The 22,931-nt window shown below is 39.4% G+C and overlaps 1 protein-coding gene and 1 long non-coding RNA gene across 2 annotated transcripts; one reads left to right on the plus strand and one right to left on the minus strand.

Annotated features, from left to right (window-relative positions):
- The first annotated feature begins 53 nt into the window (after positions 1-53).
- On the plus strand, positions 54-2,521 carry LOC140858370 (uncharacterized). Its single transcript, XR_012141931.1, has 3 exons — positions 54-293; positions 1,303-1,415; positions 2,267-2,521. It is a non-coding gene; the product is annotated as an uncharacterized lncRNA (long non-coding RNA).
- A 748-nt stretch (positions 2,522-3,269) lies between these two features.
- Positions 3,270-22,373, minus strand: LOC105060127 (putative disease resistance protein RGA3). Its single transcript, XM_073259717.1, is given in 5 exon segments — positions 3,270-3,458; positions 8,163-8,578; positions 8,580-11,240; positions 11,243-11,396; positions 22,127-22,373. Coding segments are annotated over 3 exon segments (3,180 nt in total). The 5' UTR covers positions 11,357-11,396; positions 22,127-22,373; the 3' UTR covers positions 3,270-3,458; positions 8,163-8,173.
- Between the last annotated feature and the right edge of the window lie 558 nt (positions 22,374-22,931).

The raw sequence follows: 22,931 nt of genomic DNA on the forward strand, positions 1-22,931 counted from the left end.
TTTCTGTAACGACCCAGAAAAAAAAAAAAAAAAAAAAAAAAAAAAAAAAAAAAAAAAACAGAGGAATCGGGAGGAAGAAGACTCCCGTTGAGAGTCTTCTTCCCACCGTGAAAAGGAGTGGGGAATCCGAGTAAAAACCGGATTCCTCCTCTATAAAATCCCCTTTCCCCTTCCTTTAGGTTTTTATCACGGGATTTTGAGAGATTGAGGGATTTTTTTTCAAAAGGATCCGCGGGTTCTTAGATGGAAAAGAAAAAGATTGCCGGAGTTCTTCTCGGCTGCCGGAGCTCGAGGTAAGCCCCTCCCCTTCTTCCTCTCCCTCTTCCCTTTCTCCCCTGGCCCAAAGCCTCGCCGTCGGCCACCGTCTTCGCCGGAAAATCCATGAACAAGAAATCCCCTGTTTTTCCGATCTCTTTTTGATTTTTTGCCGGCCGAACCTTGCCACCGGCCGTCCATTGCTCACCGCCGCCTCCACCTGTTGCCGGATCTCCGACCAAGCCACCGGAGCCCGAGCCATCGAGGGGGGGACCTCACGGTCCTCCCCTGTTTCAGCCAAGGGAGGCCGCGGGAAGAAAAGAAGAAAGGAAGAAGAAGAAGAAAAGAAAAAGAAAAGAAAAAGGAAAAAGAAAAAGAAAAGAAAAAGGAAAAAGAAAAAGAAAAGAAAAAAAAAAGGAAAAAGAGAAAGAGAAAAAAAATAAAAATAAAAATAAAATAAAATAAAATAAAAAAGAAGAAGAAGGAGAGAATTTTCCTCTCTCTCCTTTCTCTCTTCTTTCTCTCTCTTTTCTCTCTCCTCTCTCTACCTTCTCTCTCTACATTTTCTCTCTCTAGATTCTCTCTCTAGACTTTTCTCTCTCTTTACGGATTTTGTCTCTCTAGGATCTTTTCTTTCTCTCTGATTGCATCATGAATCCTAGAATAAAGTTGAAGATGAAAATAAGATGATCTGAGGTTGCTCCGAAATTCGTGCAGTAGATCTGATCCCAGTTCGATCCTATTCAAAATTTGTAACACTTGATTCATATTGAGTTACCCTGATAGGACCTCTGATGATCTCGATCATGAGTGCCTCATCGGAAGGATACGAAAGTTTCTCTCTCCACTTTCTCTCTCTACTTTCTCTCTCTAGAATTTTCTCTCTCTTCATGGATTTTCTCTCTCTAGAAGTCTTATGGATCAGTGGAGGATCCAGATACTTAGGTAAATCCTAATTTTGGTTAATCCTAAGAGAGATCCTAGATTTGTGTTATCAGATCGATTATCGGTAATTTTCTCCATATATGTGATTTTTATATTGATCAGGGTTATGAAGAGATGATTGTCTGCATATGATATCGAGTGGAATATCTTGTTAGAGAAATTCATAAATCAAAGAAGAACATTGATTTCTGTGTTTGGATCAGTCACCGGTAAAGGTAAGAATCCCTGTACATGATCACTATTATGTATATGCTATTTTACTGTTGGTCTTGCATCGTTGGTTTTGCATCGTCGGATTTGAGATCGATGAATTTATTATACCTGAGATACTGTTATTTGATTTTGAGCAATGAGTATATTATGTCAATATATATGTATCAGAGATTGATGGCATGATTATATGGATATGACATATCTGAATTGATCATAATGCAAGACATAATTGATTGATGAAATCAACACATAATGATTAAATGAAAAGAAAGAGATATATGGTATGGACTAGCCTTGTCATGTGGAACAGCCGGCCAGGAGCTTATGCCTGGGACAGCCCGCCAGGAGCTTATGCCTGGGACAGCCCCCACTGGCTTACAGGTGGATCAGCCGGCCAGGAGCTCATGCCTGGGACAGCCCGTCAGGAGCTTATGCCTGGGACAGCCTCTCACGGGCTTTGGTACGTGGGACAGCCGGCCAGGAGCTCATCCTGGGACAGTCTTGAAAGACTTTTTAAAGTGGATTCGATCCGGATGATGACTGAGGTATAGACTTGGATAGTCCAGAGCCAGAAAGAAAATGTTAAAATCATATGATTATGAAAGGAGAAATGAAAGATAAGATATGAAACAATTGTTGAACAAAAGTGTTTCACCGGTTAACATATGATGATGCATCTATTTTGACAAGACAGAAAATTTATGAATGTTTGCATTATTCTGGACATTGAACATGAGATTTTATATTTTATTGCTTATCCTTATTTTCAGACTATATTACTATATCAGTGTGATATGGGAATTCTTACTGGGCTGTAAAGCTCACACCCCTTCATCTTTCTTTTTCTTCTCAGAGTTGCAGGATGACTTAGATTGGCTATGGCTTGGATTTACGGGTGAGCAGAAGGATAAATAGAGTGTCATAGTATCTGATCAGAGAATTGGAGGAATGTTAATTGTTATTATGCAAGTTTTATGAATTACTGTTGAAATTAAATATTATGGTTGATAAGATTGTAATGATTTATTTTGGCCTTGCATATTCTTTAGGGCTTGCTCTAAGGAGTGTGCGGCCATCACGTATCCGATCCGGGTGTTGGGTTCGGGGCGTGACATTTTCAAAAGTTGGAGCACCTCTTTGGCGGTTTCCAAGCTATGGATAGCTTCACCTTCTTATGATATGCAACTCCATTTGCTTTCTTCAGATACCAGGATCCCTTGATAAGTATCTCCAGCACTATTTTGCCATCAAAACATTGTTAAACTGGCTAAAATTCTTAATACCTAGCCCGCCTTCATCCTTTTGCATATATATGTTTTTCCAGTTTGTGATGGCCTGATCTGTTGGATCAGCCCATCATTAGGTTAGCCCAAAACCCTACCCAAACGGCCCAAAAGAAAGAAAAAAAACCTACAACGAACAGAAGTCTTCTTCTCCCATGTGCCTAACGAAGAATCAAACTCCCAAAGACTGCCAAAAAAATCCTTGGGAAGCCTCTACAAATCTCCCCCTCCCCCTCCTAAGCAATTCATAATAAGCACCGGCCTTCTTCTCTCTTCTTTCTTCCTCTTTTCTTCCATTGAAGGCACGACATACTCTTATCGTGCCCGCCGACGTCACCAAAGCTCAAGGTAAATCCACCCTAAAATCCTCATCATGCTTCTCCTCACATCATTAAGCATTCTGATTTTTGACTCAACATATTAATATACTCCCGGCAAATAATAGTTTAACCTTTACTTATTTTTCCTTTGCATGTGCTAGCAGTCCCCTTCACATATTGCTTAACATAGAACCATCAAATAATTAGAATATATATATATATATATATAATATTATATTCATAGTATCATTGCAAAAATTCCCAGCCAACATGCACAATTACAATTTATTTGGTCTTATAAAACAGTATTTAGGTGAAACAACATTAAATACATGTCAACAGACAAAAGATAGTTCCTGCTGATACACGAAGACCTATATATCATCAGGTTAGAGCATTAATATCTTCCACCAGAATCCTCAAACTTGTTGCATAAATCAATCTGCAAAAGAAAATAAAGAATGGTAAGAACATTAAGTAAAAAAAAATTATCACTATTATGAGCACATGTGAAGTACTTCAGAAAACCAAGAGAAAAATATGCATGATATCATGAGCATATGTATAGCTTTTCAAATATTCACCTATTCCATGCATGTAGCAGATTTGCTGCACATCCTTGATCTAGTTTACATAAACAATAAGATACAGATTTAGGATACAAGGGACAGAGTAGAAGCACAACTATAAATCTCGGTAACAGTTCTCTTTGACCAGATTTTCAAATCCGTCGTACCCGGTATCCAATTCCGAAATTAGGGGTATAAGGCTGCTTGGGCTCGGTTCTGTATATCAAATAGCTGCTCAAACTCGGCTCCAGCTTTAGCCAAGCTTCATTGATCTGCTTGAGCTCGGCTATCCTACGCTCAGCTCGCCTAAGCTTTGAGATACGCGTTTGAGCCAAGCTTTCCACCTTTTGCACAGAGAGGTGTTCAGGTTGGGCTCGTTTATGAGCCAAGCTCTATAAAATATGAGTGCCTGGCACGTTTCCTAGCTGAACCAATCACAAATGAGCTACTAGTGAGTTTCTAATGAAAGGCTCAGCCTTTCTATAGCATCAACTAGCTTTGATCAAAGGAAAAACCACAAGCTATTAGTCAGTGGAGCATTCCACCCTTATCAATTAATTTCGAGCCTATTTGCTGTTGAAATTTGGTTTGTTTAGCTTCAAACTAAGCTTGATTCAAGCTATTCTTAAGCCAAGGCCAAGCCGAGCTCAAGTTGCTCAGTTTACTTGACACCATCAACTAGCTTTGATCAATGGAAAAAAGCTGCTTGACTTGATAAAACCTCTCTCCTAGAGAGGGAATATATGGAAAACAGAGAGATCAAATATATTATTGATTGGGGGTTCTACATCTGGTTATACCCATTAATCAAGAAAGACAATATTTGGACACACCACAATATATCTCTGAAAATACTACCTAGCAACTTTTTTTTTTTTCTTTTTGGTAGAAGAGATCTATAGGCAATGATCTATACAATGAGGGGTGGTCCTTCCTCAAATACCCCTATCTCCCAAACCTTGGTGAAGGCGGGATTTAATCCAAAGTCACTTGGTATAACTACCAAATTCTTTAGCTTAGTAAGCTAGTACCTTCTGATTTAATTCAAATACGTAGTAGCTCTACTAGTGAAAATAAAATGTTTTCTTCATTTCTAGACTCCTCCCAACTTAGAGGTACGCTAGTTGCATGAAGGCATTAGAACTTCGCTCAACATAAATATGAAGGAACAGAGTGCAGCTTATTCACCCTCAAGCTGTGATAGTGTATTAATTTGCATGCACCACTCACCTAAGAAGATTGATTTAGACCTATGTGCACCTACTAGAGGATCCAAATATCAGAGCAATGATGATGCCATTCATGAAACGATATATAACAAAGATTTATGTGTCAAAATGTTTTCTTTTTTTTTTTTTTTTTTTTGAGTGAAAGAGAAGCAAAGAGTTTGCCACCCGGCTTTTATTGCTAAAATATTTACACAAGACAGAGTGGAGTAAAATATTTACACGAAAGAGAATGGAGTAAAACAAAATACAAGGAAAGAAAACAAAGAATCTAGACTGTGATAAAAACAACGATTGATTACCACAGGGAATTAAAAAAAATGATGAAGTAAAGATCACTTGCAGTAAAAACTTATGTTTCCAAATGTTTTCAGTTTCCCTTTCCATAGTTTTGAAAGAATCACCAGGAGTAAAGTTATCCAATTTACTCACAAATCATTTGGAGGTCACATCATCTATGGTACCCAAGGTATATTCCACTTTCCATAAATTCATTAAAATCATGCCAAACAATTTAAACAAAGTATGCCACTACTCTAACCACCAGAAGAAATTATGTGAGGTATTGAATCATTTGCATGTAATGCAAACAATTAGTGTTGAACATGTCTCACTAATATGCTTTTGAGCACATAACAAATATTGTTGTCCTTCCCTCCCCAACCAATAATAGGAATCTGCACTAGTTTGTGTCCTCACTTAACTGAAGAAATTAATTAAGACATCAAAATTCATTTACTAGAACATTGCATCCACATTGTTTCATCCTCATGTCATACCCAAGCTGGGGAAGTCGAACAACTTGTGTCTTCCTAGAGGCATAATCCTCAATGTCCTCACAAGTAGGTTCCCTTTCTCCACAAACATACATCGTGCCGTATGCTTTATCCTTCAGTAAAATATTGATTAGTCTTGGAAAACAAGATGATGTGTCAAACTCCTTTCTGTGATTTTCTTCTAAAACGAATAGTTTAATTCTATATTTGGCAAAATATTGATTAGTCTGGGACAACCAGATGATGTGTTAAACTCCTTTCTCTGATTTACTTCTAGAAAGAATAATTTAATACTATATTCAAATTCAAACTAAATCCTAGTTCGAAGGAGTGAGAACTTGATACACCTGCACAAATCAGGTCACTATAATTTAGTGGCCCTCCAACAAATTCAATTGGTAGCACTTGAAGCATATGAACAGATGGATGGCTTTTAATTTGGTGGCCAATGACATCAGTCCTTATCTCCTTGCAATAGGTGTTCACGCCAGAACATTTTCTTTTTGAACTTACAAACCTTAAGAATCTGAATTCTTGGATTTACAAACTTATGCAGAGATCTAAAAATGCCGCATCATCATAGGATTCCTCTTTCCAAGGAAATCATATTGTAATTCCAAAATTATTGATCAGAATGCAGAAACACAGATAAAATGCTCTAGTTGGAAATGGTTTGGTCCATCAACATAAGCATATCACAAGCAAATATACTTCTAAAGTGTAAGTTTCTACCAAATGTTGTCAAATTACAACAAGAATGAGATTCCATCAAGGGACCCCCAGCCTAAAGTAAGTATCAACTATGTAATGTCTAAAGAACCTTGACAAGGTTACCCCTATTCCCGTGTGGACTACCGATACTAAAACAGCAAAGATTTCGCTACATATGATGTAAAAGCAGAACATCTCACGAATCTAACAACAACAAATATGTGCAAGGATTACGCAAAAAGTCACCAAAAAATTTATACAAATGGCTATAGCATATCTTAGGCTTTTAAAATTCAGTTTGTTTTACCGAGTTTAAAATATATATATAAAAAAAAAATCTCCTCTTCTCTGCACAATAGAGATTCTGGATTGGAAAGTCACTCAAAATTATGGATCTACGGCTCCTTTTAACCATCTGACTAAGTGAGAGATAACCTTAACAACTAACACTTTAAGTACAAAGCATAATTATTTCTGAAAATCCTTTCCACATGTAATCTATTTTTGAACTCTAAATAGCTTCAAAGAATGTCAGTACTTGAAATTCTAGAGTGATAGTTGTACTTTGAATACTCTTTTGTTCCAAGGAGTTGGTCTGTGTATGCTTTTATTTCCGCCCACATTGAACCTTCCTTAAGACATACACTACTCTCCATGTTAACATAATTTCTTTCATAATCTTCCATACTTAAACTGGGGAAAAAAGGACACAATTCCCAGCATCTCTGAAGTGCACTTTTTATTTCTGTATTTGCAGCCAAATTTCTTTTTCAAGTCAATACTTATAACACATTTTTCATTCAACAACATTTTAGGCATCTGCTCCATTTCCATAACCTCATTATACTTCATAAGCAGTTTGCCATTGTAATGTATGTACCAAAGTGTGTTTCAGAACCATTTCACTATTGTTTGACAGCCCGCATGTTTCTATAAATCGGTTACTTTTTGGCAAAACCATCTAATGTCCAAATTCTGTTGTTATCAATATAGTTCTTGAACATTGAAATGCACTATAATTACAATAGATGGAACAAATAAATCCCAAATATAGTGAGTACCTCTCATATGATACTCACAAAAAGCAACATATTACGTACTGAATATCATGATAAAGTTTAGACCACCACTTGATATCTTGCCCAAAATGCAGTCGAGTGAGGTAGTTTGCTAGCTTGGAAAGAGAGAATCCCTCAGCAGCTACTGCTTCATAGTAATATTAATATATATGCCCAAAATTTTGCTAATTAACACTAGAATAACTAGATCTAGGTAGATATTTTAATGTCTGATATCTCTACAGCAAGTTAAAATTTACTTAATAATATATGGAAAAGGGATGATGAACGGGTTACCTCACCAGCAGGCAAAAAGCTGGAGCTCAGTTGCGTCGAGCATTGCAACACAAACCAAATAAGAAAGAGAAGAATCTAAAGTACATAACAAATTCTCTCTTCACACGCCTTGCAGATTGTTCCTCTGTCCGGTAATAATTCCTTTTATTTTTGACTACATATAACAATTATTAAAGAACCATGGTTATTCTTAACAATGAATAATGACACAAACATAAATCATCAATGTAGGATACCATATTAGTACTTCTACCACATATGCATTGAGGGCAACAAAATCAACGGTGTAAACTAACAGGGAGTTATAAAATATAAAATCAAAGCCGAAAATAAGTATCTTTGATTAAATATATAACCGGATAGGTGAGGCTCCATGAATAGATTTTGTTTTTTTCACAAATCAAAATAGAGGAAGCACCATAATAAAGGTGAGATCGAACAAGAGAAGGATGAGACTGTAAATATATCAGAATGAAAGAACCGGGAGTGAGGAATGCTTGCTTCATTACCTCGTGTGCGTCTACTCATCTTCAAGATAATCACTTAAGTTGGTGCTGAACGCAGAGGGACTCTTGGAGATGTATCTGGATCCACCACGATTCCCGGCATATACGTAGGGGATATGTTCAATCTTGGGCCAATCTAAGCCATTCTTGAGGCATCTGCGGAGTAGTTGGTCGTTAGCCTCGATCTCAAGCTTGTTGAGTGCAGGGAAGTCAGGTTGTCCTCCACGTATCCACTCTGGTAGGGACTGCATCTCTTGATCTTCCAACTTCAATGTTTTCAAGCTGGGAAGGTCGGAAACACCCTCCAGATTAGGGCAGTAAGATATTTTTAATTCTTTGACAGATGAAAAGCCCCTGATTTCTTTTAGATTAGCACAGTCACCTATGTTCAGCTTTGCTAGGGTAGTGGCATGGTGAACAAAGGCCAGAAGGAAGAGACCTCAACTTCAGACAATAATCAAGTGTCAATTCTTTCAAGTTTGGTAAGGCTATCAGTCTGTCATCATCCTTCACCTCCCATTCCCATTCCTCGCAACTGTCTAAATATTGGACGATCAATGTCGTTAACTTAGGGAATGAAATTTGTATCCTGCCTCCTTGATCTCTGCTACAGTAGTGAGGTTCCAGACCCAAAAATTCGGTCCCAATCTTTTTGACAGCATCTGCAGACCATATTCTGAGGTAATCCAAGTTGGGGAGCTTCCCTAGTGGTGGAAGTCGCGGGCACTTGTCACAGCTGAAGAGTTCCAATCGTCGGAGCGAGTCCGTACTGCTAGATGCCATCCAACTCGGGTAATGGAGTCCAAAGAAACCAAAGATCGAAAGAGACTCTAGGCGCGACGGTGACGGTGGGCAGAGCGTCACCTCAAAGACGACCTCAATTTTTTTGATCTCCTCTTCATATACTAGTGCATCATCAATTCTAGGAGGTGCGCACGACAAACGTAGCTCTTCAAGCTGCAACATGTCTCTCAGTGCATTTAGTCCTCCAACGTGACCCTCATTCAGTGCCCTCTCCAGCTTGTAGATTTCGAACATTTTAAGCCCTTTTAGAGATCTCAATTCTTCCAATGTACACCAACCACTATTGTTATTGTTGTTCCTGACCACAAAACCTATCAGTTTGTTAAGTCGATGCAAGTTTGCAATTTCAATAGGTATACCCTCCAGTTGTGTCGCCCCAAGGTCAAGCAACCTCAGGTTGCGCAACTTTCCGATGCTTTTAGGAAGGCTGCGTAGATCGAGGCAACCAAGGAGGATCAAGAACTGCAGATTTACCAGGTTTCCTATGCTCTCCGGTAGCTCACTTATCCCAGAAGATGACAAATTTAAACAACGTAGATGTATGAGATTTCCCAAGGAGCCTGGCAATTTTGTGAGCCGAGAGCCGGAAAAGTCTAGTACTCTCAGACGCGGTTTCTTTGTAATCAGATTGTTGACATCATTCTCTTCCACCGGTGATCCTCTCATGGATAACAGTAGAGTTCTCAAGGAGTTGTACCCTTCCAATGCATCACTAAATGCTTGGCGCTTTTCTATAACAGAGCCCCATAAGCGACGTGGCTTCACTGGAGATGAACTATTTAGGACTCGTTCAACCCCATCTTTTGCCAACAGGTTCTCATCTCCTGCTAAAAATCGAGCAAGAGACCATAGTAGATCATGCACCGTGCAACTAGGATCGTCAACGAAGCCACATGGTTGGAAAAAACTCCTCTGAACAAGTTCCCGATAATAATCTTCACCTAACTCTTCCAGTGTTAGATCTCCTTCTTCATGGATGAACCCTTCAGAGATCCAGCAATGAATTAGTTCTTGAGGACCGAATATATGGTCCTCGGGGAACAGCGAGCAATATAAAAAGCATTGCTTAAGGTAAGATGGCAGGTCTTCGTAACTCAAGTATAGGGCGGGTTGAACCTCTTCCGGAAAGTCGGTCCCAGAAGACCAAACATTGTATGAAAGGGTTTTAAGCACTATCTCCCAGTCTTTCTTGTTCCTGCTCTTCGTTGATAATACTCCTCCAATGGTCTTAATAGCAAGAGGGAGGCAACCACATTTGTCAACAATCTCCTTTCCGATATCCTTTAAATCTTCGATCTCTCTCTCCTCCTCGCTCAAAACCACCTTCTTGCGTAGCAGCGCCCAACCATCGTCAGCAGACAAGAGCTCTACTTTATGATGAGGTGCTACAGCCTTCATTTGCGATGCAACATTTTCCTTTCTTGTGGTCACAAGCACCCTACTTCCACTTGCCCCACTCTGCAAGGGGTTTCGGAGTAAATCATTCCATACTTTTGGGTCCCACATGTCATCCAAGACAAGCAAGAATTTCTTACTTGTGACGGTGTTTTGCACCTCGGTCTCGAGCAATGCTCTGCTAGAAGCGCCTCCCGGATTGCCCCCTCCCTGAGTGATGATGTCTTTCAGTAGACTATTCTCATCAAAATCTTTGGACACGCAGACCCAGAGCTTCATCGGGAAGTTGGCTGCTATCCTTGCATCGTTAAAAATCCTCCGAGCAAGAGTGGTCTTGCCGATTCCACCGATTCCTACGATGGCATAAACAAGAATCTTTTCCCGAGTGCCCTCCGTAAGTAACAACTCCACCAGTTTGTCGGTATCCTTCTCGATATTGGACCCTACGATATCAGGCTCAGATATGGGAGATGTCTTCCTGCTAACTCGAGAAGTGGATCGGTGGTCATCGCGGCGGCCGGCGGAAGAGAGCTGGAGATCAAATTTAGATTTCTCTGCCAAGATGTCCTCCAGATTACTGTTGAGGTCTTGGATTCTCCTTCCAATCTGGTGGGCAAATACTGTCTTGCCAAAGCAAGAGAAAGAGAAGAGGCGGCGGTGACCGCATACCGACGTCCACAAAGAACGACAAGAGGAGCAGGGTTGACGTCCAGAGGAGACTGCAGCTTTAGATTTCTCGGCCTCGATCCGGCAGTCCTCAAGGATGTCGTCAGCATCGTACATGATGTCTTTGAGCTTCTTGAGCCAGTTGTCTATGGCTTTGCTCTGAATCTTTTTACTCTCAGCATCGGCGAGGACGTCGTTGATTGTTCGAAATTTTTTTTTTGGAGCCGTTTGATCTCGCCCTTCACACCCCAAAGCATGGCCACCTCGTCCTTCGCCAAAGCGGCCAGGCCATCGAGGAGCTTTGGAACGAAGGCCTCGGCTATAAACGACATCTCCTTCTTGGACGATGATTTTCTAGCTAGCAACCAAAATCTAGAAGAGAGGAAAGCAGAACAAAAGAGCACCGAGGATGTCGGTAACCAATTAACAAAATTGAAAAGGAAAATGAGCAAAAGAGAAGGATTACAAATTAAAGCATCGATTCAGAGAAGGTGCCCCGCAGGCACTTGGATTTCGTCATCTTCCATTAAATTGGGCGTCCTCTCCCAAGATTAATATATTCTGAATTCGTGTATTATTATGATTCCTTGTTTGTTAGATATGCAAAGAGATACATGGTTACAGCCATCGAGTAAATATTGATTAAGATTATAATACCATCTTAATATTAAAAAAATATTTTATATTAATAAATATATTTATAAATTTGATCATATTTTTATATAAAATTTTTTCTATCCAAATATAGTAATCTTTTTTTTCAATACTATTTTTTAAAATAATTTTTTTATCAATCAAATATAATAAAAATTATTTTCTTCTATAATTATTTTTTAAATAAATAATTTTTAAAAATTATAAAATTATCCTGTAATATGACATACTTAAACTAATAGCCCTTAAGTAATGTATGAATTTTTAGTAACAAATTTGAAACTATTTTTAAATTCTCCTAGAAGTTCAAAAACTTTGATTTGGCAAAACCTCTAATTAGGAACTTTTCCCTAAACATGCTTTCTAAAGCCCATCAAAAAACTTTGTAGTTATTATATTATGTATTTACAATATTAAGATTAACATCAAAATATATAAATTATGGAATAAAAATACTTTACATTATAGTATATTAAAATGAAAATAGTGTTAAATTATATGCTAAAATAATAATACCACATCCACATATGATAATAATGTTATATTTTTAATAATATATTATTACATTATATTATGTTATATTACATTATATATTATCATAATGTAATTATATAATATAATATTATATAATATTAATTATAAATAATTATTATATCATAATATAATTATAATATTAATATTATGTAAATTAATTAAATAATAGAACTAAATCATATAATTAGTAACATAATATAATATTATATCAAATTATATTATAATATAATATATTATAGTACAATATATTCTATTATACTGATACCATGACAATTTATGTTACTACCATTATTATTTGTAATAATAATATTTTAGTAGTTTAACATTATTATATTTTATTATTATATTATTATCTTGTGATATTATCATATTCTAACCTTATACTATCTAACATAAGTAATTTATGAATTAAGAATATTTTATCATAATAATTCTTGATAGTACAAATAGTTAAAAGATTGAAAGCACAATGTAATTTTTTTTATTATCATTTTCTCATACTAAAAGTATTTTCTCAGTCTAGTTATCATGTGGATATTAAAGTCTCATGGTAATTTAAAAATATAGTTGTCAAACAATAAATATTTTTTTATTAAAAATTTTATTTTCAAAAGTTTTATTAATAAAAGCTCTATGAATAATAACAATCTCAAATAGGGCCTAAATATCCTCATCTTTAACACTTACTTCAATAGAATATCATATCTGGCTAGACAATTAAGGGTTTTCTTTATGACATTTCTCCTATTTGTAAGGCCGGCATTTAGGTAAGACCGGCTATTCAACTCTTATATTAGTGTACAAGTAATCTATTAAAAAAAAAATTTCTACAACATTATTTGAGAGATTAATATTATTAATAATTAGAAAAAATGAAAAAGTCATTAGTTCAAGTCTAAGATAATTGTTCCATGGATGTTCGGCAAGGAAAATAATGATATCAATAAAAATTAGCATTAATGGTAATCAAATTTTGTGAATTCTAGTAAAATAAATGAATGAGATAAAATTAAAATTCAAATAATCTGTAGGTACAATAAAATTTGCTTAAGGATAACAGAATGTTTATACAGTTCAATCAGAATATACTACAACATATTAGATAATATATAAAGCAGTTCTATCATGTAAAAAAGGATGGAGAAAGTTTAGTCGTCTGCTTGAATTTCTTATCTTACTATCACAGACACTCTTTTATTTCAACTCCACCCTGGTTCTTTTGTTTATAATATTTTGTCCGATGAAAGGCCCAACATGCACACTTTCTTCAATGTTTCCACCTCTTTTTTTTTTTTTTTTTCTTTTGATAAACTTTTCCATCTTCTTTTTTTAAAGCCATGTTTATTATATGTGTACAACATTCGTATATAATAAATCTAACCTTCAAGACAAAAGAATAGAGCAACACAAAAATACCCAATCCCAAGATGGTGAAATAAAATTTGCATCGGTGAAGATCTTTCCTTTTTAGTTCATAGAGTACTCTTAAATAATGGAAAAAAATGTACCTCTCTTGGTTGTTCATTCAAAAATCAACACCCCAAAATTCTTGTATAGAAATTATCCAAGCCAAGCATGTATAATAATGGTTTGGGTTGTATCTTTCACATATACAAAAAAAATAATTCACCTTCTTTTACGTTGTCAACTTTTGAATCACACAATGGCCACACAAGCAAATAGACGAGAGAAGTAGAGTACTTTGAGATAGGAATGGCAAGAGATAGGATTTGGATCGGATATTGTACTATCCATCTCTAAACTCAAACTTAATACTCTATACCTAAATCCTATCCGATATCCGATTGGATAAAAAAAGAGATACCTATCCCCATACCCAATGGGTTCGAAGATACCCATGGATAACCATTTTTCTATATCCAATCCATACCCGTCCCATGCCTATCCCATACTTAAAAAAAATAAACAACTAAAATAATTTTATACATATTATTAATCAAAATAAAATTACTAATTCAACGTAGAACATAATTTACAAGTTCGGAATTATAGAAATCAAACATTGAAATAGAATTATAATTCAATATAGAATATATAAATAATTAAAATAATTTTATGCATATTATCAACCAAAATGGAATTATTAAAATAGAATTATAAACATATATATTCGGATATTAGTTCAGATATTACCCATACCCATAGGTTCGAGTCGGGTTCGGATTCGTATTTGGGTAAAAAATAGCGCTACTCATACCCATGCTACAGTTTTTAGATTTTATCCAAATTCAAATCCAAATCCGGTCAAACCCTATTTTTTGGATTTGATTGGGTTTGAGTAGGGTATATATCCATCGGGTTGGGTTGATTTTGCCATCCTTATTTTGAGATCTGTGTAAAATATGATCCAGTAATGGATATCATAAAAATAGATTAATTATTCTTTCATAGAAAAGATACAACTTGAACCCATTTAACAATGCTCCAAGCCTAAAATCATGTAAGATTATCGATAGTCATTTAATGCCACTAAGGCACAGTTAGTCCCAAACAAACTGTGTTTGGGAAAAGAGCATGTCTTGGAAACAGCCATAGCAATGAGAATGTATCAATGGCAATCACTATCAACCTTATAGTTTATTAATCCTAGGATAGTATGTAGATTCAAAGAGTTTTGGAGCAATACTCGTGATTTATACCATAGACTGGGCTAATAGTTGCTGGAATAAGTAGTTGATTTTTTGATAAACAAAAACTAGCTAGTGATTGATGTTGTTGGTTTGCCAAGTTGATCATGTGCAATTTTTTTTCAAATCAAATTTTATTTTATTGCAAAGGAATAAAATAAACAAGGGAGAACTAGCTCAAAAGCAATATATAATTGAATTCACAACCATACTATACTAATTAGATTTGGAGAAAAAACATGGTTTGCTTCAAATGCTTGAAGTTACATTTTAGGAGTTCTCTCAATTGCACGAGATTTAGGTCATCTTCTTTGAACAATAAATAGTATGCCTATAAAGTAGAGCTTGTGTGGAATATTTTTGTCATATATTATACTTAATTGATATACATTATTGGCCAGATGCCAACGCACAGTCAGTAAGACCTCGAAAGGGGGTTGCCAGCTAGAGGAATGGCTATTGACTTGGAACAATCCTCGGAGGTCGATCTGGAGGGTCGATTTGCTCATGATAGGTAGGAATTAAATAGGACTAACTGTCCAGCCTACCACCTAAGGTCGATCTGGCTTGATACATATCGGCTCAAGTGCGAAGCCCCTTAGGCCCCGTCCGCATGCTTATCATGGGATACTGAGCCTTATGGATAAAAACTAATAAATCTCTTTTTCTATTTGGCAATTGCCTTTTAGAAGAGTGATTAGGAGCTACAGTTCTAATATGTGGTATCAGAAAAAGGTTACAAGTTGGAATCCCATCAGACCTTCAGATGTCGTTGGGAGGAGGATTGTTTGTCAAGTGCCAGCACACACTCGATGGGACCCCAAGAGGGGGTTGCCAGCTGAAGGGATGACTGTTGACTTAAAACAATCCTCGAAAGTTGATCTAGAGGATCGACTCATCTCTGGTAGGCAAACATTAAATAAGACTGACCGTCTAGCCTGTCACTTAAAGTCGATCTGGCTTGATGCGCGGGTCAGCTCTAGTGCAGCCTCTCAGGCCCATCCACATGTTGATCGTGGGATTTTGAGCCTTGTGGATAAAAGCTAATAAATTCCTCCATCTATCGAGTAATTGCCTTTTAAAACAGTAACTAGGAGCTACGGTCCTAACATACATGTAGAAGATAAATTATTTGTAATGCATGCAAATTCAAGTTCATTATGTCCACTTGCTCTTTTAAGTCTCATAAAACTAAAAAGGAGAAAAATTAAAGGACCTTCTGATTATTATTATGATGTCTGTAATAGAGAAAACCCAAGCAAGAAATTAAATAGAAATTGTGATATGAAACTGTTAGTTTATATCAAGGTGGAGAAGAAAGAAATATTCTTTATATTGAAAGATGAGGTTAGGCTTATATCAAAACTCTTGCTACACCAGATTAGCCTAGTTTATCAAAAGGTAGTGAGCTAGGACATAGGTGGGTGGGAAAGTGAGAATGCTTCATAAAATGATTTGATAAAGAGAGAATTGAAATCCAAAATATAGTCAATGAAAACATGGCTTGTTTACTGACTCATATATATTTTTGCAATGCATACTTGGATTTCTTCCTCTTTTTAATCATGGCATGTAACCTGTATAGGTGACAGCATACTATGTTCCATTGAGTATCCGACCTAATTCAACCCTAATGGGGTGGGTTATACCTAACCCAGCTAGAGTCAGAGGTGGGGCTGGTTCTTCATTCTAAAATCTACAATAAATCTAGAGCAAATATGAATAATGATAGTACCTATTTCGAGTCAGACCTAATTATATATGAACCTTGATGATTATGATGATAATAGAGAAGAAAATATTGTGAATGATCATAATAAACATGTGAAAAACTACAAGATAATACTTAGTTATTTCTCTTTTTAGTTGATTGCTTTTTTTATTTTAAAGAACATTTGACTTCCTAAAAAATAATATTTCAATATATTGAACAATATTTTTATTTATTATTTCTATAATTATTGAAATTTAGATCATATTTTCTATGTTTTCGACTCTTATCCTGTTTGATATTATGTGAAGCACTAAGATTTATTTTTATATTTTTATATTTTATTTATATGAAAAAAATGGTTTTTATAGTTTATCCATCACAATCTGTCCCATCTAACTCTATATATCCACTCCCATGATGGTTTCATGGTAAGTAGGAATACATGATTCCTCGTTACAGGATAGATATAGATAATGGTGTTAGGATTTGACGCCTCGAGATTCAGCCCACAGCGAGGTTCGCGGTGAAAAACGGAGTCCAACGAGACCAAGATCACCTGAATCGGAGCTCGGATGGAGGAGATACGAGCTTTTGAAGTCGGCACGAGAATCGAGGCGGCGGAGGACCGTCGGCGACCGGCGGCGGGCGGCAGCGGCGCGGCCGCAGGCGACGGCGCGCAGGACGCGCGTCCCAGGCCCGCGTGGGACGCGGGACCCAGGCCCGCGCAGGACGCGCGACCCAGGCCTGCGCGGGACGCGCGGGACGCGCGACCCAGGCCCAGGCCCGCGCGGGACGCGTGACCCAGCGGCCTGCTGGCCCATCCCCGGTCCACCGTGGACCGGGTGGTCCACGGCCCGGCCTGTGGACCGCGTGGGCGTTTCCCACGCGTTTCTCGCGGTCCACGGCCCTATTTCGTGGACCGGAGCGCGATCGGACGGCTCAGGTGATTTCCGATGTTGATCCGACGGTCTGGAGGATTTCTTGGCTTTGTTAAGGAGTCCTAATCCTTCTCTAATCAAGGTTTAAACAGTGTTTATGCTTTAAAAAAGGCCTGTGAGGCACAGAGAGGTGTGGTTTTCGGTTTTCTCGCCGCCGTACGAATCGAGAGGAGAGAGAGGCGTGAGGCGCTGTGAGAGAAGGAGCAGGAGGCTCCTGGACAGCGGTCGCCAGACTCTTCAGGGGTTCAGGGGGGTCTCTAAAAGAGAGAGAGCTTTTGTGAGGGGAACTTCATGTGAGAGAGAATTGGGTGTACAAGGGTTGAGGATGAGGTCTCCTCTTGTAAAATTTCTTTTTCATAGTGAAGTTTGCATGCCCCGTGGAGGCGAGCCCTTTTGTGGCTGATCCACGTATTTTGATTGTTTTTCCTTTTGTTTTGTTTCTTCTTTCTTCCTGCTGCATCGTGTGGTACTGAAAGGATCTTGGGAGGTGGTGTCCTGGCCAGACATCCACCCAACAAGTGGTATCAGAGCAAGGCGGTACAAGGATGCAGATTGCAGTGGTGGTGAGCAAGACTGAAGATGGAGAAAACAGGAACAATCAGGATGGAGATCAACAAGTTTGATGGTAAGAGCAATTTCTCCTTGTGGCAGGCAAGGGTGAAGGACGTGCTCATCCAACAGGGGTTGATCGAAGCACTCTTGTGCGATGAGAAACCGACCACCATGGAGGTGCGGGATTGAAAACGGCTACAGATGCAGGCGGTGAGTACCATCCGCATGTACCTGGCGGATGAGGTGGTGATCCATATGCTGAGCGAGACTTCCCCGACGGTGCTATGGTCGAAGCTCGAGGAGTTGTACATGGCGAAGTCTCTCACCAACACTCTTTTCCTCTGGAGGCAGTTTTACCAACTGCGGATGACTGAGGGACAGAGCGTGCAGGAGCATCTGAGCCACTTCCAGAAGATCCTCACCGACCTTCTCAGCGTTGGCGAGAACGTTGAGGAGAAGACCAGGGCGCTGGTTTTGCTGGCGTCGCTTCCTTCTTCGTACGAGTCCTTGGTGACTACTCTTCTAGTGGGGAAGAGCACTATCAAGATGGACGAGGTCACCGCGGCGATACTCCAGAACGAGATTCTCAGGAGGGAGAACCCAGCTTCGAGCTCAGGTGTCGATAGCTCAGCTTTGGTGGCTTCTGGAGGTGCAAGAGGCGGTAGACGGAGCGACAGGAGATCGCAACGAGGGCGGTCTAAGTCCAGGAGGGACTTAAGCAAAACTAGGTGTTACCGGTGTGAAGAGTTGGGGCATCTAGCCAGAGATTGTCCTCAACTGAAAAATCGGACGATGGCTGCTGTAGCGACGGCCGGCAGTGATTTAGATGGAGATGTCTTCGAGATATCTGACGAGGTATCTACTTCTTCCCAGCAGTGGATATTAGATTTTGCATGTCCCTATCATGTGTGTTGCAAAGAGGAGCAGTTTGACTTTCTGGAGAACAGTGAGAGCACTATATATCTGCCGAATGGATCGAGCTGTGCGATCAGAGGCATTGGGACGGTCAGCTGGAGGACACATGACGGTGCAGTGAGGAGATTGGGGGAGGTCCGATACATACCCGATTTCAGGCGGAATCTTATCTCACTTAGCAGATTGGATTCGAAAGACTACAGGATGGTAGCTGGTGGAGGAATCCTGAGGGTGCTATGCGGCGATAGGATTGTGCTGGAGGGGAAGAAGGGGAACAGAGGACATTATTACTTGGCAGGGAGCCCAGTGCGAGGTGGAGCATCGGGAGCCAGGTGGAGCCCAGAGCGAGGTGGAGCTCCAGGAGGCGGATCGGGCACGAGACAGGAGACTCGGGAGGACGAGAGGCGACGTCGCAAGGTAAGATTCCTATTGCCGCAGGATGATGCCCCGAGCAGGTCTCAGGTCAGGAGGAGCACAGCATACGACGGAGATGGGATCGAGCAGCCTGGCTCGACTCCCATGTTTGCCCATCCATGATCAGCAGGCAATTGCCCCAGGGCATGGGGGCGAGGAGATCCAGAAGCTCTCGGAGTTTGAAGGAGGCCGAATATTGAGTCGAGGTGGAGATTGTTAGGATTTGACGCCTCGAGATTCAGCCCACATTGAGCCCACAGCGAGGTTCGCGGCGAAAAACGGAGTCCAACAAGACCAAGATCACCTGAATCGGAGCTCGGATGGAGGAGATACGAGCTTTTGAAGTCGGCACGAGAATCGAGGCGGCGGAGGACCGCCGGCGACCGACGGCGGGCGGCAGCGGCGCGGCCGCAGGCGGCGGCGCGCGGGACGCGCGTCCCAGGCCCGCGTGGGACGCGGGACCCAGGCCCGCGCGGGACGCGCGACCCAGGCCTGCGCGGGACGCGCGTCCCAGGCCCAGGCCCGCGCGGGACGCGCGTCCCAGGCCCAGGCCCGCGCGGGACGCGCGACCCAGCGGCCTGCTGGCCCATCCCCGGTCCACTGTGGACCGGGTGGTCCACGGCCCGGCCTGTGGACCGCGTGGGCGTTTCCCACGCGTTTCTCGCGGTCCACGGCCCTATTTCGTGGACCGGAGCGCGATCGGACGGCTCAAGTGATTCCCGGTCTTGATCCGACGGTCAGGAGAGTTTCTTGGCTTTGTTAAGGAGTCCTAATCCTTCTCTGATCAAGGTTTAAACAGTGTTTATGCTTTAAAAAGGCCTGTGAGGCCTCACAGAGAGGTGTGGTTTTCGGTTTTCTCGCCGCCGTACGAACCGAGAGGAGAGAGAGGCGTGAGGCGCTGTGAGAGAAGGAGCAGGAGGCTCCTGGACAGCGGTCGCCAGACTCTTCAGGGGTTCAGGGGGGTCTCCAAAAGAGAGAGAGCTTTTGTGAGGGGAACTTCATGTGAGAGAGAATTGGGTGTACAAGGGTTGAGGGTGAGGTCTCCTCTTGTAAAATTTTTTTTTCATAGTGAAGTTTGCATGCCCCGTGGAGGCGAGCCCTTTTGTGGCTGATCCACGTATTTTGATTGTTTTTCCTTTTGTTTTGTTTCTTCTTTCTTCCTGCTGCATCGTGTGGTACTGAAAGGATCTTGAGAGGTGGTGTCCTGGCCAGACATCCACCCAACAAATGGCCTACTCAATCTATAGCCACCCCATTACATCCTTAATAAGTTGCTATTTTTTTCCTTTCTATATCAATCGATAAGCTTAGATAGATTAAAGGTTGCATGCAGCTAGGGGTGGCAACCCAATTTGATCAAGTTAGATATAAGTTGGGTCAGATACCAATGGAGCCAAAAATTTGTCAATATGATCTTTTTATTAAATAAATTAAAAATTCAGATTTGAAGCCGACTTGTTTATTAAATAAATAATCGAATCCAACCTATATAATCCGTTTACTAAAAAGTCAAATCAAGTTAAATGAGTTAAATAAATTAAGTAAATTTTTAACTAATTAAATAGATTTTAACAAGTTGAATAAGTTCAGCAGGTCATCTTAAATAGGACAGGCATATATTAGGTAGGTTTTAAATAGGTTAAACATATCTTAAATAAGTTAAATAGATCATATCATTATCCAATCTAATTATTAAACATATCAAAAGGGGTTAGATGGATCTAAGGTTCAAATCTGAATCCAATTCACTTAATAAATAAGTCTAAGTGGATTGACCAATGTGTTAATGATCCAAACAAATTTATGTCAAACTTGAATTGGACGTCATCTCTCTCTTTAGCACGTGCTTGGAAGACGTTCAGTATTTGACTTTAGTTTGACAGTTTCATCATTATTCTATCAAAACAAGGATAAGGTTGAATGAAGAAGCCATTGAAATAGGAATTTTTTACAAACACAAAACTATAATTAAAACTATTGGAGGCTTGAAAAATAGAACTAAATATAAAGAACACAGCTTAGTCAGAATTCTTCCTCTTTTTATTGATCAAACTTAGTTGGAAGGCTTAATTTGGCAAATTTTTCACCTCTGTAGTTGCCAACTTTAATTTAACAACTATGGACCACCTTAGGTCCATGTTAGCCAATTGAATATAAAAGTATAATGATCTCAAGATGTTTCTCATGCACATATATTTTTTATGGACACAAAAAATTTCAGAACAAAATAAAATCCACAATAAAGAACTCACCTAACCACGTCTACATCAAAAGACCTACTGGCACTTTCTAAATTGTGTTAGTTTTAGCAATAGATCCGATGTTAAGATTAACCTACCATGCAAAAAGATGAGGGCCGAGAAAAATGCAGCAATCAGCCTTAGGCTAACCTGTGCCAGGTGCGAATCCCCTTCAGGAAAATTTTCAGTTAGATTATACTTATAAACGCCAGCAAAGACGATGACAACCGAACTGGGCGTCAATTCAAGCAATCCAACAATTGGGATAACTTATTTCCTCGTCCCTTGTCACAACCAAATACCAGTCAATCATCAACAAAGATCCCAGGACTTCCAAACAAAATTTTCTTGCAGCTTATGAATCAAAACTCAGTCTTTAACGAAATTCTATGCTAATAATGTTACGATTTTGACACATGAACATCTAGAATTATAGCGACATTAAGATAAAACACACCAAATTTGATCAAAGAAAAGAAGGACAGAGGATCACCAAAAGGCAGTATGGATTTAGAACTCGACGCCGATAGGACGAGATGGAGGAGAAGAGGGCCTATCCCAGGCTCAGATGCTGGTCGGCCATGCTGCCTACCGACCCCGACGTCTCATCCACCGGACGGCCCACAACTCGGCGGCACACATTGGGAGCGTAGGTGCATACGGTCGACGACCTCCATTGCCTCCTCCGCGCCGCTCGAGCATTCCTTTAAGTTTCCATCCGCTGCGTGTTCGGCTCGTCTTCCCATGCAGTAAAAGCACAAGAAATTCGATTCGATACGTGAATTGGGAGCATGAACATTTCCGTTACCAGTACGATGGAGAATGCCTTACAAGAAAGATATATTCTCCTTGTCTTATCGTTGCTTGCACGGTGGGAGAAGATGTTGCAAGAAACGCATATTCTCTTTTTCTAATTATTGCTTGCGAAATACTGTTCTTATTTGAGAGTGCTCGTACGAAGATCGGAGATCCCCAGGGTGCTCTTAGTCATCGGATCGCCGTTCATTTAGATGCATCAGGATAAATCCTAAAACATCCTATGATGTTTATCAAAGCTGTTCAAATATTTTTAAAATTTATTTATTTTTATTTTTTTAATATTTTAATATATATATATATATAAATATATATAATATATTTTAAAAATATGATAGATGATGATAATTTGCTCATAAATTTTTTCATGATCGTTCTTGAAAATTTTATCTCTCGAAGTGGACAAGTTGCAAGCTACCGTCCCATGGGTGAAGTGAACTTATAATTTTCTTATAAGACTAAGCACTACAGCAAGAAGAGGT

This window comes from Elaeis guineensis, chromosome 6 (assembly GCF_000442705.2).
Source record: "Elaeis guineensis isolate ETL-2024a chromosome 6, EG11, whole genome shotgun sequence".
In the NCBI taxonomy this organism is placed as follows: Eukaryota; Viridiplantae; Streptophyta; class Magnoliopsida; order Arecales; family Arecaceae; genus Elaeis; species Elaeis guineensis.